General features: G+C 46.5%; 1 protein-coding gene across 1 annotated transcript in view; it reads right to left on the bottom strand.

Annotated features, from left to right (window-relative positions):
- TMEM135 (transmembrane protein 135) overlaps positions 1–19,084 on the bottom strand; it is a 523,462-nt gene that overhangs the window by 94,930 nt on the left and 409,448 nt on the right. The window contains exon 6 of the mRNA XM_073612956.1: positions 10,663–10,709. Within this exon, the coding sequence (XP_073469057.1) occupies positions 10,663–10,709 (47 nt within the window). The remainder of the gene's footprint in view (positions 1–10,662; positions 10,710–19,084) is intronic.

Here is a 19,084-nt window from a genome sequence, read left to right as displayed (position 1 = left end):
TGGACACATTGACATTAAAATATGAGCTCTGGTCGGGGAAGATAGTGGCATTTAAAAGTACACTGAAAATGCAAACATAAAATTATACACAGCATTGTATATCCAATGTCTGTTGTGTAGGATTCCCGACGCGTTTCGACCTGCATAGTCAAGGTCTTCCTCAGGGGTTTAGCTTGCTGTCTACACAACAGACATTGGATAGATAATGCTGTGTATAATTTTATGTTTGCATTTTCTGTGTACTTTTAAATGGCAATATCTCCCCCGACCAGAGCTCATATTTTAATGACAATGTGTCCATGTTATGATGACAACTTTCCAATAAAGAATCATTTTTAACAATCTATCTTTTTAATTTACTAAACCTGCTGCGGGAAAACCCCACTGGGGGAACCTTCCCATTTGTATCTCATCGGGGCGGCAGCATTAATATCACTCACAACATGTGTCCTTCCCAAGGTATTTAGCAGTTTATATTTACTAAAATAATTGCATTCCCATGTTCTGTGTACTGTGGGAGACCAGATATAGTGAGTGCAGGGTCCTTTATGACCAAGACTAGCCATACATTCAGCTCTGCAAGCGGACTGAGAGAAATGCACTGATTTACACATCCATACTAAGAGCATGGATGAAGGATCTTCTTCTACTGGCTCTTGTATTCTGACAGCCAGCCCCTGTGGCTGTTAGATTATCCAAACAGTGGCTGCATCTATTGAATCCAGTTAATGTTCAGCAAATAATATTCAGCACTACTCCTCTGAATTTCAGAACGATGGGTGTCAGGCAGTAGGGTGCCAATAGGGCCGCCCACGGGAATGATCAATGATTATCCCCAGTAGTGTGTTGAGCTTCAATTGGCAGTGACTGGGAGATGCTCAAGACTGAGGGCATGATGTGGCTGTCAGGATATCTGAACAGTGGCTGAATCTATTGGATTCAGCTGCTGTTCAGCAGATCATTTTCAGCACATCTCCTTTGATTTTCAGGTTAATGGATGTCAATCAGGAGGGTGCCAACAGGGCCACCCACGGAAATGACAAATGTTTATCATCATGAGAACGCAATCCTCAGTAGGGCATTGTGCTTTTTATTGGCATAGACTGATAAAATGCTAAAGGCCGAATGCAAGACTGAGCCAAATAGCTAGCAATTTTAGAGGAAAACGTCTTGCATAAGTTGGTCATACATGTCTTGAATTTTACCTGCGTCCGGCTGAATCAGCCAATATTCAAGCCGTGAGTGGCCCTGTCAGCACCACCTGAGCTCAACAAACTTCAGCTGAAAAATCAAAGGAGCTGGGTGTAAAATTGTCAGCTAAATAATCCTGTTGATGGAATCACTGTTTGAATATTCTGACAGCCACGGATGCTGCAGCTGTCTGATTACAACAGCTGGCAGGGGAGAATCGATAGGATTTCTCTAGTTCAGCCCTCAAAAAGAAAAAAAGAGAAATATGTGTGTGTGTGTATGGTTACCATTAGAATGCCAGTCCCCCGACTATGTCATCTCTTTGATGAAACTAGTTGGGCATGGCTACAATCCTTCGTCATCACGCACGCTTGCTGACCAGCGGTTGAGTTTGGTGCAGCCACACAGCCTGCTGCTTTTTGGGATAGCAATTGTATCAGTTTTTTTTTCCTTTTAAGCCCTTGTGAATGGGCTCTTATAGACACCTGTGCTGCTTGCAGTTCTCCTTGCTGGAGAGGAAGCTGTACCCGAGGACCTGCAGTGCAAGGATCTCGCCCTGCTTTTGCTTCATTGATTCTTTAGATCTGTGCACTTGGAAACCTCTTCTGCTGCTTCTTGATCCTGGAAGTCATCAAATCCCAGTTATCATAGGGGAGGCTCTGACATGTGGAAGAAGAGCCTGGCATCTATCAAGAAGGCAGCCTTCCCTCTGAGACATGGTGCAGAGCAAGGCATGGCCAGTCAGTATCTAAGAAAAGACCAGCTGCAGGGAGTTCATAGAGTCCTTTCACCTCTAGTTGAAGGTGTATATGGTTTGGATTCAGATGCTATGCTACAACCAAATACTAATACTACAAAAATAAGCCCTAGTAAAGTTTATAAAAATTTTTTTAATCTGCTTTGTAAAAACGACAACACTGGCATAAGATGCAGTGCCCCCCCCCACCCTGCAACTATCATGTAAAATACCCCATCCACAGCTGCCGCTGACCCACGGGAGGTCTTCTCCTATCCTCCCAGCTGACGTCTGCGGCCCCTCCCTCTTCAGTGCTCGGAGGGGGCTGATATCAGCAGGGATGTCGGCTCTTCCCTCTTCTCCTCTCCTCCCAGCTGACGTCTCCCTCTGCAGTTCTCGGAGCGGGCTGATGTCAGTGGGGATCTCGGAGCAGAGAAGAGCTCAGCCAGGTCACATGAGCACCCAGGGGTGCTGTAAAAAAAAGGTACCTCTCATAAAACAGCCACAAAGGGAGACACACTGGACCCTACACCAGCACGATCTTTCCACAAAACGGACTACATAATCCTAAACGTACTTTAACCAAGATGTTTTTTTGGGGATTAAAATGATGTCAAAATACTGATACTAACAAGACAGCCCCTGAAAATAAGCCCTAGGGTCTTTTTTGTAGCCAAAATTAATATAAGACACTGTCTTATTTTGGGGGAAACACAGTACCACTCTCTAAAGATTGAGCCAACTGGTCTGCGACCCAGGCGAGTGCAAGTTGTAACCTGTCAGAACACACTTGAGTGCGAATGGCCAGCACAGTGCTATGCCATGGGCATTCTGGGAATTCAATTGTCACACCTTGTAAAAAATCTCTGTGACCGTGCGAGTTAATATCAATGGATCCAGTCAATATTGTGTCACAAATACACTGTCTTTTAATTATGCAAGGGAAAACTAAACCTGCTTTTCCCCTGGCATGGTTTGTTTCTTTTCTAGGCAAGGAAAATCATTAGAGTTTGCCATCCTCAGCATCTTTATTCAGGGTGTTTTTAATGATGCAGCAGGTTGTGTATTTGCTAAATTTTTTTTGAGTATAAACATGGCAATCGCGACCCTTTCTCACAGGATGGGATGAAGGAAAAGCCAAGTATCATTTTTTTTTTTATGACTCGGACCCATCAGTGGAGAGGAATTATTATTATTACATTTACTTACAGTGAGGGGAAAAAAGTATTTGACCCCCTGCTGATTTTGTACGTTTGCCCACTGACGAAGAAATGATCAGTCTATAATTTTAATGGTAGGTTTATTTTAACAGTGGAAGACAGAAAAAGAACAAAAACATCCAGAAAAACGCATTTCAAAAAAGTTATACATTGATTTGCATTTTAATTCGTGAAATAAGTATTTGATCCCCTATCAATCAGCAAGATTTCTGGCTCCCAGGTGTCTTCTATACAGGTAACGAGCTCAGATTAGGCGCACTCTTGTAAAAGGAGTGCTCCTAATCTCAGCTTGTTACCTGTATAAAAGACACCTGTCCACAGAAGCAATCAATCAGATTCCAATCTCTCCAACATGGCCAAGACCAAAGAGCTGTCCAAGGAAGTCAGGGACAAGATTGTAGACCTACACAAGACTGGAATGGGCTAAAAGACAATCGCCGAGCAGCTTGGTGAGAGGGTGACAACAGTTGGTGCGATTATTTGCAAATGAAGAAACATAAAATAACTGTCAATCTCCCTCGGTCCTGGTCTGCATGCAAGATCTCACCTTGTGGAGTTTCAATGATCCTGAGAATGGTGAGGAATCAGCCCAGAACTACACGGGAGAATCTGGTCAATGATCTCAAGGCAGCTGGGACCATAATCACCAAGAAAACAATTGGTAACACACTACGCCGTGAGGGACTGAAATCCTGCAGGGCCTGCACGGTCCCCCTGCTCAAGAAAGCACATGTACAGGACTGTCTGAAGTTTGCTAATGAACATCTGAATGATTCAGAGGAGAACTGGATGAAAGTGTTGTGGTCAGATGAGACAAAAATCGAGCTTTTTGGCATCAACCCAACTCACCGTGTTTGGAGGAGGAGCAGGAATGCTGCCTATGACTCCAAGAACACCATCCCCACCGTCAAACATGGGGGTGGAAACATTATGCTTTGGGGGTGTTTTTCTGCTAAGGGGACAGGACAATTTCACTGCATCAAAGGGACGATGGATGGGGCCATGTACCATCAAATCTTTGGTGAGAACCTCCTTCCCTCAGCCAGGGCATTGAAAATGGGTCGTGGATGGGTATTCCAGCATGACAATGACCCAAAACACACAGCCAAGGCAACAAAGGAGTGGCTCAAGAAGAAGCACAATAAGGTCCTGGAGTGGCCTAGCCAGTCTCCAGACCTTAATCTCATAGAAAATATGTGGAGGGAGCTGAAGTTTCGAGTTACCAAATGTCAGCCTCGAAAACCTTAATGACTTGGAGAGGATCTGCAAAGAGGAGTGGGACAAAATCCCTCCTGAGATGTGTGCAAACATGGTGGCCAACTACAAGAAATGTCTGACCTGATTGCCAAAAAGGGATTTGCCACCAGGTACGAAGTCATGTTTTGCGAAGGGGTCAAATACTTATTCATTAAAACGCATGCTGTTGCTTCTGCAGTTGCATTTTGTTAAGACCCCTTTCCACACTGAAGACCGCCCCGTGCTAGCTAAAACGAGCGCCGCTTTACCTTCGCTGTGCGGGCGGGAGTGGGGCGCTTTTAACCGCAAAGAAGGGGTTAACAAGGGGCTAGAAGCGCCCGAAAAGCACCGCTGTCAAATCACTCTGCAGGCGTTTCGGCGGCGCTGCCCATTAATTTCAACGGCAGGGGCGGTTTAGGAGCGGTGTATACCCCGCTCCCGCGCCGCCCCAATTATGCTGCTTGCAGGACTTTTTTTTCCCATCCTGCAAGCGCACCGCCCCAGTGTGAAAGCACTCTGGCTTTCACACTAGGGTGGCAGGGGATAAAACACCTGTAAAGTGCCTTCAGTGTGAAAGGGGTCTGAAGGAAGAGTTTAGATCTACATAGCACTTTCTGGAGTTCTCCTTTAGCCCACATTCACATCAGGCTGTTTTGACATGTCAAATGGCCGCCTATTGCTGGCAACGGCACCGTCCGATCCGGTTTGACGCGGACTTTGTGGCACGGCACCAATTCCAAAAAGTAGTTCCTTCACAACTTATGGTGACTTCGGGGGGCGGTTTGAATAGACAACTCTGCATGAACCAGCACAGATGTCTGTCAAATCGCGACCCCCGAATTCGGACTGAAATGCCGGTTTGAAATCGTTCAGCTGAACTCGCATGATTTTAAACTGGCCCTCAGTGTGAATGTGGGCTTAAATCTGTACCTCTTTACAGTCCTAGAATGTTGGAAAGTGCCGTTACAGTAACTAAAGCAAATAAAGATGTAGTTAACTACGTGTATATACTGTATATATGGTGTATGTAAAATAAAACAGTAAAGTGTTGCTGAGTAACAAAACACAACGAGTCTATGAATTTCCCATCCTATCAACTGCATGCATGACATATACAGAAAGCTGTGGGAGAGACCTGGAACTTGTCACTGCACACCATTCTGTGAGCTGAGCACACCAGATGGAAACACAGAAATCCCATAGATTAGTATGGGCGCTCTCAGGAGTCTGCTTAAAACTTAAACTCGTTTTGGACACAAAACAAGAGCTGTGAAAATGTGATGGCTTGGATTATATGCAGCAGCACCCATGTTTCACACAACCCCTGTGTGCTGATTTTCCTCTTCCAGTCCTGTAACATTGCAGCGCTGTAAACCTGCTCAGCATAACTTATAGGCCAAATGCACAGAGCTGTGAGGCATCTGGAATTTTCAAATTGGAGTTTCGGGTGTTCGGAAGAGAAAAGAAACTTATAAGTGAGATAATAGTGCTGCACACCCTGAAGCATTTATGAAATAAATGCCCCCTTGAAGAAGACCACAATTAGAAGGGTTGAAACGCGTAGAGGTTCAATGCGGAAGATTATTTTTTGGCAATAAAATGCTATTTTACTAAAATTTCATACAACATGTAATTTTATCTTGATCGATGGTTTTGTCATTTTCATGTGAATGCCAGAGCACAATTTTTTACAATTCTCATGTAACTGTCAAATTGCTTTTTGATACAATAAAAACATTTAAATCAAAAATCTTTAAATAAATACTTGGCTGCTAAAAAACCCCATGAGGAAACTTGTTCTTTTAACCACTTGAACTCCGCAAGATTTACCCCCCCCCCCCTTTCATGACCAGATCATTTTTTTGCGATACGGCACTGCATTACTTTAATGGACTATTGCGTGGTCGTGCAATGCTGTACACAAATACAATTTGTGTCCTTTTTTTCTCACAAATAGAACTTTCTTTTGGTGGTATTTGATCACCTCTGCGGTTTTTATGTTTTGCGCTATAGACAAAAAATACAGACAATTTAGAAAAAAAAAACTATATGTAGCAATAACTCTCGGCGGAGCTGCTGGTTTAAGCGGGCTTGTTACCTTCACTCTCAACACCCCTGCTTCACCGGCACAGAGTCTAGGGTACCGTTGAGTTTACCTCTGGACGATAAAAGTACCAACACTTGAGTACGTTTTCAATGCTTTATTGAACCAAGTAACGAAGGAAGTAGCAGGAAAGAGGCAGGAGGGAAGCTACAGGGAAGCTCAAATACCTTTCTTTAGGATTCTTGAGAAAGTCCTTTAAAGTTGAATATTGCAATCGGATGCGATCCCCTTGTGGGACACAATCTTTGCTCGCCTGGATAGGCCTCTCTCACTTGCCTAGCAGCCAGTACGTAGCAAGAACAAAAGTCTCTGCCACAGACTTGCTTGAAATAAATCTGTACAATCCTCTGCCACAGGATGTATTAAACTTTGCGGTGAATGTCAGACATAGTACTTGGACCCCTAAGCCAACCCGGCAGTACTATGCTGTAGAACTCCTTTAGGATACGTCCTCCAACCAAGTCACCAGGCCCCTCTCCAGACCAGCACTCTGCATGATCCTTCCATGACGGGTCCTCCCCTGGGATCTTCTCAGTTGTCCAGCTTCTTCACTCTGGATAGACAGCTCAGGACCATTCCTCGGCTGCTGTGGTAGGCCCCAGACATGCTTCTGGGCCCACCCACGCACCGCAGCGGCGCGGGCCTCTGGAACGGAGGACCACGAGGTAGCACCACACCAGGAGGGCCAGGTGGCTGAAAAACGGACCCCAAAACATGGAGTCTGACCCATAAATACCCTCTCCCAGAATACAACTCGGAGGACCACCTCCACCGAGTTGTCCCCGGGACAGAGGAGCACCCATACTCTTCGACACGTTGCCCTTCCAACACTAGCCAAAGGTAACAGTGACACCCACCGGCTCAGTGTGGAACCACACGCAACGTCAGCCAAGCTGGAACAGAGGAAAATCTAACTTCCCTAACGAGCAATTTACTAAATTTACCTATCAGTCTCTGCGACCCGAGCCCACCCTATATTGGAGCCCATTAGAGCCTCTGGGTCTAATCGGTGCTTCAAAAAAACAGCCCCCACCGCATTTGAATCTATGCGCCGGTGTCCTGAAAGGGGCCGGATGCATGGGTAGGGGAGGCGGTGATGAATGGGAGGGGGGCAGCGCCCGTTCGCCCTTAATGGACGGGCCGCCCCTGCTAACAGGGTTAATAGAAAATATATAGACAGGAGGTTCAGGGAAGGTGGTGAGAAAAATGCATTTCAATAAAATGCATCCTGAATGTAGTTTATGGAAAGACCAGTTAAAGTTTGAATATTGGAAAGAGGGTGTGCCGGGGGCTACTCCAAACTTGCCCCGCGACACTGTGAAAGTTGAGGACTATCTCGGTACCCAAGGACTAGGCCAAAGTAGGTATATGGGCAGCACAGTGGTGTAGTGGTTAGCACTTTCACCTAGCAGCAAAAAGGGCCGCTGGTTCGAATCCCGACCACAACACCATCTGCCTGGAGTTTGCTTGTTCTCCCTGTGTCTGCGTGGGTTTCCTCCGGGTACTCCAGTTTCCTCCCACACTCCAAAGACATGCTGGTAGGTTAATCGGATCTTGTCTAAATTGGCCCTAGTATATGTATGAATGTGTGTTAGGGACCTTCGATTGTAAGCTCCTTGAGGGTAGGGACTGATGTGAATGTACAATGTATATGTAAAGCGCTGGGTAAATAGACGGTGCTATATAAGTACCTGAAAAAAATAAATAAAATAAAATTCACAGTGCCGTATCCTAACACAAAGGATGATGGTACTCGCCACTATCCTTATAGGTAACTAATTGAGGCAATAGTCCATATTTCACAGATAAAGTTTGAATTGATAAAACACTCTGCAGTATGAAGGCATAGGTGTTTCTGGAGAAGAAACTGTACAGGAAATAAGCTCTCTGCTATCATCTCTAAAGCTTTTGTTCCTAAATCAATGGAGGAAACAGAATCTGTGAAGCTCAATTGGTTTCCCAGAATACGACCTGTAATATCAGTCGAGTCTGGTAAGAGCTCAGAGCCGTACGCGTAATAAGCTATATTGTTACGGGCGGCGAGGCCGCAGAAAGCTTCTCGGGGCAGATGGGGGCCACGGCCACTTCACAATACCACCGGCTATGTATTGTCCGGGGGGGGGGGGGGGGGGGGGGGCCTGAGAACGAGGCGCTGTTTCTTCCTTCTATTATCCAGCTATTCTAGGATGACAGGACCATGATAAATAGTCAGGTCACATCAATTCCTGTCCGGGACAAAGGGCTTCTCTGATTGACACTCGGAAACTACACAAAGGGAGGAGATTCAATTTTTCTTCCTCTGGGGATGGCTTTTGATAAAGGCGCCTGAAATTTTAGACTTTAAAAGCATCTCCCATGACTGTCGGGCTCACCTTGCAGGTAAACACCTTCCTGCTTCTCTACAAGGCACGCACGTGTAACTGGATCTTCGGTGCTGGAAGCTCAGGATGGTGGAGAGAAATGTGTTCAACCGGAGCCGTGTCAATGCTGTCCTCTGTGACTGTACTTTCACCAGCCTGCATGTGCACCGAGATCCTATCTCCCCATAATATTTATACGAACGTGGGAAATTCTCTAGGATAACAACTTTTCCTGGACTGGTGAAAACAGGCTTCTCATATTCTGTAAAGTTCATTTAAGCAAGAAAAAATAAAGCCAAACTTCCAGGGGAAATAACACAACACCCCCCCCCCCCCCCCCCCCAGCACTACAAGGATTAAATGCTTGTTTTTGTCTAGGGGAACCCGAGACAAGGATTTTTACTTACCTAATCCACCGCTCCCCCAGTAGCCAGCGCTCAAATCTTCTCTCTCCATTCTGTGGATGGTCCCTCAGCTCCCTCACGTACAATGCAGGGATGTTGGTTCTGCATTGTACTTGATGACATCACAGTGTCTGTGACTGCCAGAGCATCGGGGAGAAGAGGATGTGACTGCTGGTCACATGGGGGGAAGCCTGCAGGAGAGAAGGACCAGTATGGGCTCAATCACACTAGGAACTGCATGTGAGTTGCACAGGAATGCTGTGTGGATCCTGTGCCATTCACATGCAGTTCTATGCAGTGTGATTTCAGTCCTATCATTTTGAATGGGCTGAAATCGCACGGCACCAAAGGTAGTGCATGCACTACTTTTTTGAAACGCGCGGCAACAGCATTGCATGGTACTTTTGTGCCATGCAATTGGTGCAGTCTGGTGTGGGCAAATGCACTGCGATTGCCACCTGCATTTGGGGTGTCATTAACTTTGCACTGACACCCCCCCCCCCCCATCTGCAGCAGATCACAGGGGCAGAGCGATTGGAATGCAGTGTGGGAAGCCGAATGGGAACGCGGCTTTCCCACATTGCATTCTAGGGTGAACGGCCCTAAAAGTCCTTGTTCTGGGCACCCTAGTCATAAGCCAGCATAGTACAAAGGATGTGAACTTGATAGCATTGTTATAAATCTAATCAACACTTTGCAGCCTGAATTGATAAAAACCTTTTTTGATCCGCCTGATACGCCATTTGATTGGATCAGATTCTGATGACCATATCAGATTAGAACTCTGCCATGTGCAGTGTAATCCAAGCGAACGAATATGAAAAACTGACTGAAACAGGAATCCTATGACCAGACTGAAATGTTCCTGAGCACCGTAAAATGAAAAGCCGAGGCAAGCTGTTCCCCTTGCTTATAATTAAAGTGTATATAAAGACAAAACATTGTTTAGAACAAAGTTTAAGAAGGGTTATAAAGCCCTTTTTATTGATGGCTGGGTCCCTGGTGGGGAGATATACCCAGGGCTCCTGATAGAAATCCCCCCACTGTCAGAATACAAAGTATCCGGTGGATGGGGATCCCTCCATCCATCTCATTTGTGTGGATGGAGGAATCTGTTAGTTTTTTGTTTTTTTTTTTCAACACAGTCATTTCTCTCAGTTCCTGTTGTGTCTCCAGGACAGGAAGTGAAGGGAAATCTACCCAAGGGCAAACAAAATCTAATAAGGATTTTACATTCCACACTCAAAAATGTACTGTCTTTAGATATACCATATATTGAGAGTGATCGCTTGTGCTGATGGGTAGAAGTGCTGCATACACCACAGTATTGATAGACTATTCTGTCCACCAGTTCTTGAAGTTTGGCATTCTGAATGACTAACATATAGTAAAATGATGTGACTGAACTTACCTGAAAAAGAACATGTACAGGGCAGCAGTGATGCAAAATAATAGTACCTACAAGAAGAAAAAAAAAACAAAAAAACCCCATCAATTTACAGTGATCGACAGAAACAATCCAAGTTTTTGAAAATGCTGATAACACAAAAGAAACAACACATTATCCATGGGAAAGCTGACATAAGAAGAATAAGCATGGCTCTGTGACATTAGGGGCCTATTCACACTTGTGCATCTTGACAATGCATGGCAACACTCCGGCTCTATGTGTGTTGTGTTGCACTGCCACTGTTGTTGGTTGGGCTTATGTTACTGGTGGGGGTCAGTTGTTGCTGTAAGGAATCTAGTGTTGAAGGAGGGGTATGTTGTTGCTGGCTGTTGTGGGATCTATTGTTGTTGAAAGGCATTTATTTTTGTGTGGCAGTCTATAGTTGCTGGGGAGGTCTATTGTTGCTGGTGGGGGAACTATTCTTGTTATTATTAACAAATTCCATACAAAATTACCACTAAATGATACTTGGTTCTGTAGTCTCTAAAAGGGGCGGTACTAGGTGGCTAGGGGGTGGAACCAAGGAAAGTTGCTCAGACGTGGGTGAGGCAGAGACAAGTAGTGATTCAGAAGGGGTTGGGGGGGCAGAGACAAGTAGTGACTTAGAAGGGGGTGGGGGGGGGCAGAGACAAGTAGTAACTCAGAAGGGGGTGGGGGGCAGAGACAAGTAGTGACTCAGAATGGGGGTAGAGACAAGTAGTGACTCAGAAGGGGGGGCAGAGACAAGTAGTGACTCAGAAGGGGGGGTAGAGACAAGTAGTGACTCAGAAGGAGGTGGGGGGCAGAGACAAGTAGTGACTCAGAAGGGGGTGGGGGGGCAGAGACAAGTAGTGACTCAGAAGGGGGTGGGGGGGCAGAGACAAGTAGTTAATCAGAAGGGGGTGGGGGGCAGAGACAAGTAGTTAATCAGAAGGGGGTGGGGGGGCAGAGACAAGTAGTTAATCAGAAGGGGGTGGGGGGGCAGAGACAAGTAGTGACTCAGAAGGGGGTGGGGGGCAGAGACAAGTAGTGACTTAGAAGGGGGTGGGGGGGCAGAGACAAGTAGTAACTCAGAAGGGGGTGGGGGGGGCAGAGACAAGTAGTGACTCAGAAGGGGGTGGGGGGCAGAGACAAGTAGTGACTCAGAAGGGGGGCAGAGACAAGTAGTGACTCAGAAGAAGGGGCAGAGACAAGTAGTGACTCAGAAGGGGGGGGCAGAGACAAGTAGTGATTCAGAAGAGGGGGCAGAGACAAGTAGTGACTCAGAAGGAGGCGGGGGGGCAGAGACAAGTAGTGACTCAGAAGGAGGCGGGGGGGCAGAGACAAGTAGCCACTCAGAAGGGGGTGGGGGGGGCAGAGACAAGTAGCCACTCAGAAGGGGGTGGGGGGGCAGAGACAAGTAGCCACTCAGAAGGGGGTGGGGGGCAGAGACAAGTAGCCACTCAAAAGGGGGTGGGGGGCAGAGACAAGTAGCCACTCAGAAGGGGGTAGGGGGGCAGAGACAAGTAGCCACTCAGAAGGGGGTGGGGGGCAGAGACAAGTAATGACACAGAAGGGGGTGGGGGGGCAGAGACAAGAAGTGACTCAGAAGGGTGTGGGGGGGCAGAGACAAGTAGTGACTCAGAAGAGGGTGGGGGGGGCAGAGACAAGTAGCAACTCAGAAGGGAGTGGGGGGGCAGAGACAAGTTAGTGACTCAGAAGGGGGTGGGGGGAACAGAGACAAGTAGCGACTCAGAAGGGGGTGGGGGGGCAAAGACAAGTATCGACTCAGAAGGGGGTGGGGGGGGCAAAGACAAGTAGCGACTCAGAAGGGGGTGGGGGGCAGAGGCAAGTAGTGACTCAGAAGGGAGTGGGGGGGCAGAGACAAGTAGCGACTCAGAAGAGGGTGGGGGGGCAGAGACAAGTAGCAACTCAGAAGGGAGTGGGGGGGCAGAGACAAGTAGCGACTCAGAAGAGGGTGGGGGGGGCAGAGACAAGTAGCAACTCAGAAGGGAGTGGGGGGGCAGAGACAAGTAGCGACTCAGAAGAGGGTGGGGGGGGCAAAGACAAGTAGCAACTCAGAAGGGAGTGGGGGGGCAGAGACAAGTAGTGACTCAGAAGGGGGTGGGGGGAACAGAGACAAGTAGCGACTCAGAAGGGGGGGGGAGACAAGTAGCGACTCAGAAGGGGGTGGGGGGGCAAAGACAAGTAGCGACTCAGAAGGGGGTGGGGGGCAGAGACAAGTAGTGACTCAGAAGGGGGGCAGAGACAAGTAGTGACTCAGAAGAAGGGGCAGAGACAAGTAGTGACTCAGAAGGGGGGGGCAGAGACAAGTAGGGATTCAGAAGAGGGGGCAGAGACAAGTAGTGACTCAGAAGGAGGCGGGGGGGCAGAGACAAGTAGTGACTCAGAAGGAGGCGGGGGGGCAGAGACAAGTAGCCACTCAGAAGGGGGTGGGGGGGGCAGAGACAAGTAGCCACTCAGAAGGGGGTGGGGGGGCAGAGACAAGTAGCCACTCAGAAGGGGGTGGGGGGCAGAGACAAGTAGCCACTCAAAAGGGGGTGGGGGGCAGAGACAAGTAGCCACTCAGAAGGGGGTAGGGGGGCAGAGACAAGTAGCCACTCAGAAGGGGGTGGGGGGCAGAGACAAGTAATGACACAGAAGGGGGTGGGGGGGCAGAGACAAGAAGTGACTCAGAAGGGTGTGGGGGGGCAGAGACAAGTAGTGACTCAGAAGAGGGTGGGGGGGGTAGAGACAAGTAGCAACTCAGAAGGGAGTGGGGGGGCAGAGACAAGTTAGTGACTCAGAAGGGGGGTGGGGGAACAGAGACAAGTAGCGACTCAGAAGGGGGTGGGGGGGCAAAGACAAGTATCGACTCAGAAGGGGGTGGGGGGGGCAAAGACAAGTAGCGACTCAGAAGGGGGTGGGGGGCAGAGGCAAGTAGTGACTCAGAAGGGAGTGGGGGGGCAGAGACAAGTAGCGACTCAGAAGAGGGTGGGGGGGCAGAGACAAGTAGCAACTCAGAAGGGAGTGGGGGGGCAGAGACAAGTAGCGACTCAGAAGAGGGTGGGGGGGGCAGAGACAAGTAGCAACTCAGAAGGGAGTGGGGGGGCAGAGACAAGTAGCGACTCAGAAGAGGGTGGGGGGGGCAAAGACAAGTAGCAACTCAGAAGGGAGTGGGGGGGCAGAGACAAGTAGTGACTCAGAAGGGGGTGGGGGGAACAGAGACAAGTAGCGACTCAGAAGGGGGGGGGGAGACAAGCAGCGACTCAGAAGGGGTGGGGGGGCAAAGACAAGTAGCGACTCAGAAGGGGGTGGGGGGCAGAGGCAAGTAGTGATTTAGAAGGAGGTGGGTGGGGGTTCAGAGACAAGAAGTGACACAGAAGGGGGTGGGGGGGCAGAGACAAGTAGTTCCTGCACCAATTCAATGAGAAAAAAAATCCCTGCATAAGAGTGAATGGGTCCTAACACTTTGAGACACAATGCTGGGGTAGGTAGGCAGCAAGTGAATACAGTCCTGATCTGCATCACCATTCCAGGTTTGTGACGTGTGAAGGTCTGAAGTCACTGGATCTACATGACAGCCAGACAATTTGCATTTTTTAGCAATGGCAACCCATGACCTGTTTGCATTAATGAGGTTTTATAAATGTAACAAAGAGGGTGAGCAGAGATTTCCTGAATTTGCCCGAATACTCTCTAAACTGCCCCAAATGGCTTGGCAGAAATCTAGAGGAAATAGACTGGTCTTATCCCCTGACAACTCTTTCCCCAGCAGATGCTTTAGCTGAACGCACAACCTAAACGTTCACATATAAGAGAAGCCTAATAATAAAGTGTGCTTGGGGCATAAATAGAATCAGCCATTTCTACTGAGCAGTAAGTCTAGAGGCCTGGTGCATAGCTAGGATAAGATCACAAGTATGTCTTGAAAGGAATAGACTGGAGCCATAAAGGTTAGCAGGCTGGAAGAAAGCGAGGTGCCAGAGATTCTCCTTTTATCTGCAAGCCATATGAAATTCAAGAGATGACAGAGTGTGCTCTCTTCTCCCTCACTGTCAGCTTGGACGCCATCCTTAAGGAGACAGGGAATCGCAAAACAGCTAGGGTCCTAGGCAAAAGTATGGTATCCCTTGTCAAATTACGACACCCCTCCACAGGGAAAAATGTTAAAGGTAACAAGTCAATAAATAAATATGGGAACGTTAACTTGTTTTTGATGATGAATGCTGCATGGCTACAGCTGGCCACATACATCCACAGATTTCTCCATCCATGCTAAACAGTGTATACAGTATGAACAAATCTCCTGCTGTTTCTATTGTCAGAATACGCAAACTGCCTGCATTTTGATTGGATGCAGGTGCTGTTTAGCCAACAATTTTCCACCCAGCGACTCTGTTTCATCAATCAAAGGATCTCGGGAGGAAGGTTCCCAACAGGGCAACATCAAATTCTGGCTGGTTCAATTAGGAACTAGCTGAAATTTGCTCAGTGTATGGCCAAATTAAGGGAGGTCTGATCATACACACACATCAGACCACCCTCTTTAGTCTATGAGCATCTAAATGCTTCAAAAGGCTTTTACTAAAAGTAGATTTGCGGTGTTTTATTGAGATAGTTACAAAAAAAAAAAAAAAACTCACTGGGTCAACCATATACATTGCAAGGTTGTAGGCAAACTTCATCCACTGCATTTTCTTCCTCCTATAATCACATGATCAGTCCTAGTGCTGTAGTGTCATCAATATGCTTTATTAGAAACAAATGATCCTGTCAAGACTGGGCCTGGGCTTGGTTAGCTTACTAAGGGCTATACTGTATTTTATATTCCTGGCTTTTCTAAAAAAAACACTCGAGGACGATCGGAGATCCTGGTGGCCAGTTTCTGGCCACATTGAAGGATAAGTCAACATTTATCCAAGACCCTCCAGACAGAGCAGTAACTGGAGTTGAACCTAGTGGAAAAAATTGGCACCCTCAATTGCCTCAACCTCTGTGTGTCTGTGGAATCCACGGGATAATCCGTGTATATACAATATCATATCTCAAAATCCATCTCAATGGACTCAACACTGTAGCTCTTCTGGGAAAATTTGTCAATAAAGTGGAACTTAAGTCAGAAAATTAAGTTCTGCTACATCACGTCAGGCTGGCCCCTTTCGCAGGTATAGCAATCTAAAACATTAAAGTGGTTGTAAACCTCAGTCAGGGAATCTGAGCAAAGCACATATCTGTAGTGTTTACTTATCTCTCTCCAAAGCTCTAAGTGTCTTTCTCTCTGGTGCTTCCTTCCCCTGTTATCAGCACTTCTGAGAAGTTTTTACGACACATGAGATACATTTGTGCGAGGGGGGGGGGGGGGGGGGGGGGGGAGTGTTCCTTTCCCATAGCTCCTGTCCCTGATTTGGAGCGATGTCCCTCTTTCCCCCTCATTTGTCCCTCATTTGGTCTGATCCATATAGTTGTATATAAAATGCACTTTTTATCTTTCAATAAGTGTTTCCCAGTGCTAAACCTTTCATCTAAATTCAAAATTGCTGCATTTGTAAATGTTAAAAGCCAATATAAAGGAATAGTATTGGTAAAAAAAAGTCCTTGTGGAGTTAATTAACCTTTTTTCTACTATTTCTACTTTAAGGGGGTGTGGCGGGGGCGTGTCCTATGCCTACATACGTTTGCAAGTAGGTGTCCCTCATTACCATCTCAAAATGTTGGGAGGTATGCTTTCCTACAATTAGCTCTCACACACTGCAGTCTCTTTGCCCCCTCCTCTGTGCTCCTGACAGATGAAGAAAAATGTTAACACTTTTCTGGGGTGTAAAGAAGAGAGGACTGTAGATAAACAAGTAAAACCCATGTAGGAAGATTTGTTTCATCTTTGTGTATCAGCTGAGGCTATTCACTTCACTGAGTATATGTGAGGGTTTACATCCACTTATTTTTAAAGTGCCTACACTGCTTCAAATTCAGTGATACGCTGTCCCACCCTACTCTGCACATGCTCAGTTGCTCTTTATTTTTAGGCACTGCTGAATTTGTAGAGGCCGATCTGCTGACAGCCTAAAGATTTACTGCTGTTCAGAGGCTCTGGGCTTCAGCAAAATGGCAGCCTCCAGCAAGAAGATGCTGTAACAATGCCGGAGGCAATTTTGATTATTAATGTGGAATGTATGTTCCTTGCAAAAAAAAAAACAAAAAACATTATTTTAATGGAGTTGTTATGGGTAAAGTTCCAGAAGGACCCAGCTGTAAAGACAGTAATCCTCCCGCCTGGTACAGTTCATGAAAAGTCTACCATAACTGACCCAATGTCATCTTCCCAGCTGTTTCTCATGTTCCTCCACCAGTGATGTTTTCTTTCTAATAAAGTATTTTATTGATGATAGTACACTTTTTGTGCTGTGTTCCGCTCTCTCCCTCTACTTTGTTTACACAGATGGAGTCCCCCCTCCATAGCATGCAGCAGCAAACCTAGTTTAGTGTCAATAATATACAAAATGTCTAGTTTTTGGGCTACCCACTTGCATTTTATATATTTTATTTTTTGGATGTATTGTATATTACCTCACATTGGCTTTCTATATAGTATTGCATATTGTATATCATATATTTCAGGTTATAGTGAGTTTGATCTACTTTGTTCTCACTGAGTTGAGCGTTGTGTGCTGACCACCTTTGGGTTTTATCAGTTTCTTGTTTTTGTTTCTAGTGCTGTACACCGCTCTCGATGGCATTCCCCTTGATGTGCACCAACAATCCGGACAAATCATAATTAATAAAATAGAAGGACACTCTGAGAATGTCTGCAATTTTATTTTCCGTTCTGTATAGACTTAAAAAAAAAAAAAAAAAAAAACAGAAAACCAATGGCATGAGCAGGGGAACTTAGAATTTTGAGAAGTTTTGTCTATAAATTGCATCCTGCTGCCAGGACTGAAAGGGTAAGACATTTCAAATGTTTTTTGCAATAAAAAAAAAAAAAAAATCATAGCTGGCTGCAGAAAGAAAATGAAAGGTTACTATTGATCGCAATAAACTTAAATGACAGTTATTTTGGTTACATCACTTTTTAAAGATAGAGTTCTCCTTTAGCGTTGAGTATTAGCACCATGGAATGTACAGGCCCCTACCCAGCGTCAATATCGAATAAAAGCTGGCGAGTTGACTTTTCACGCACTTTAAAAAATGCAATTGTCGAGTCTCTTCATCTAACATTGTAGACATCATCAACTCCTTAACGCCGCTCTGTGAAAACTCAGAGTGTCAGCCGCATTTCGTGAAGTAATTTTCTCTCTGATCTACTGGATACCCTTGAAGTTGTAAGAGATACAAGAAGGGGAGATTTACTGGATGCTATTAATATTTGTACCCTCTCAAGAAACCTTAGAGCTGGGTCTTGCTCCTCCAGAGGCCTCAGCAAATCATTACAGCCCTCGCTGACAAGCACATTACGCTACATTAACACATATTAAGTATTTTACGGGAATAACAAATTCCTTACTACACTAAATACCTGTGACTATGTAGTGGGGTACTTACCCTGATGCGTGTTTTAGGTAGCTCACTAAAAACCAGTGCAGTTTCCTTGGTCCTCTCTGCTAAGAGACCAGGCTTGCAGCCTGCGTGGACCTATACCTAAAAAGTGCAGCTTTTCTACGCAATACCCTGAAAAATGTATATTTTACCTGGAATTTCTCCTGATAAGTGACTGTTCCTTGAGCCCCATAGCTGTATATCTGCAGTGTGAGATCTAGGGTACTGTAATGTGGAGATGTCACTATACTATGCTGCTCACTGCTGTCCTAGTTGGATAGGAAGCTGTACCTGAGGACCTCCATTGCAAGGATCTCCCTGCTTATGCCACATTCAGTCTGTGGATTTCTGCTTTCTTCACCTCTCCTGTCCCTTCTAAAATATTTCTCAGATCACCAGTTATTCGATCACCAGTCATTAGGTAGCAAGCTCTGATAAAAGGAAGCAAAGCTCTGCTTCTGTACCAAGGTGGCCAGCACCACATACACACATACCATCTTTCCCCGAAAGTAAGACCTATTTCCAGTTTTGCCTCTCGCTGTAATATAAGGCACCCCCTCGAAAATGAGACCTACTTCCAGTTTTGCCTTTTGCTGTAATATAAGGCCTCCCCGATAATAAGGCCACCCGGAACATAAGGACCCCGAAGCTACCGTAAAGCGTCTGACTCCTCTGGACCGTAGTGGCGGGCGCCGCCTCGCAGCTCGCTGATTGGCCGCAGCGCAGCCAGAGCTGTTCAGGCAGCGTGAGGTCTCTTTAAATCAGAGAGCCCGCGCCGCCGCCAGGACAAGCTGCCGCCTTCTGCCACCTGCTGCTCGCTCTGCCCTGATGGAGTCTGGCTGACTCACAATTAAACAGTGAGTGAGTCGTGCGGGGCAGGAGTCGGGCA

This window comes from Aquarana catesbeiana, linkage group LG02 (genome assembly GCF_042186555.1).
Source record: "Aquarana catesbeiana isolate 2022-GZ linkage group LG02, ASM4218655v1, whole genome shotgun sequence".
Taxonomy (NCBI): Eukaryota; Metazoa; Chordata; class Amphibia; order Anura; family Ranidae; genus Aquarana; species Aquarana catesbeiana.
The sequence above is the reverse complement of the archived record's forward strand: the minus strand, read 5'-3'. Positions and strand labels throughout refer to the sequence as shown.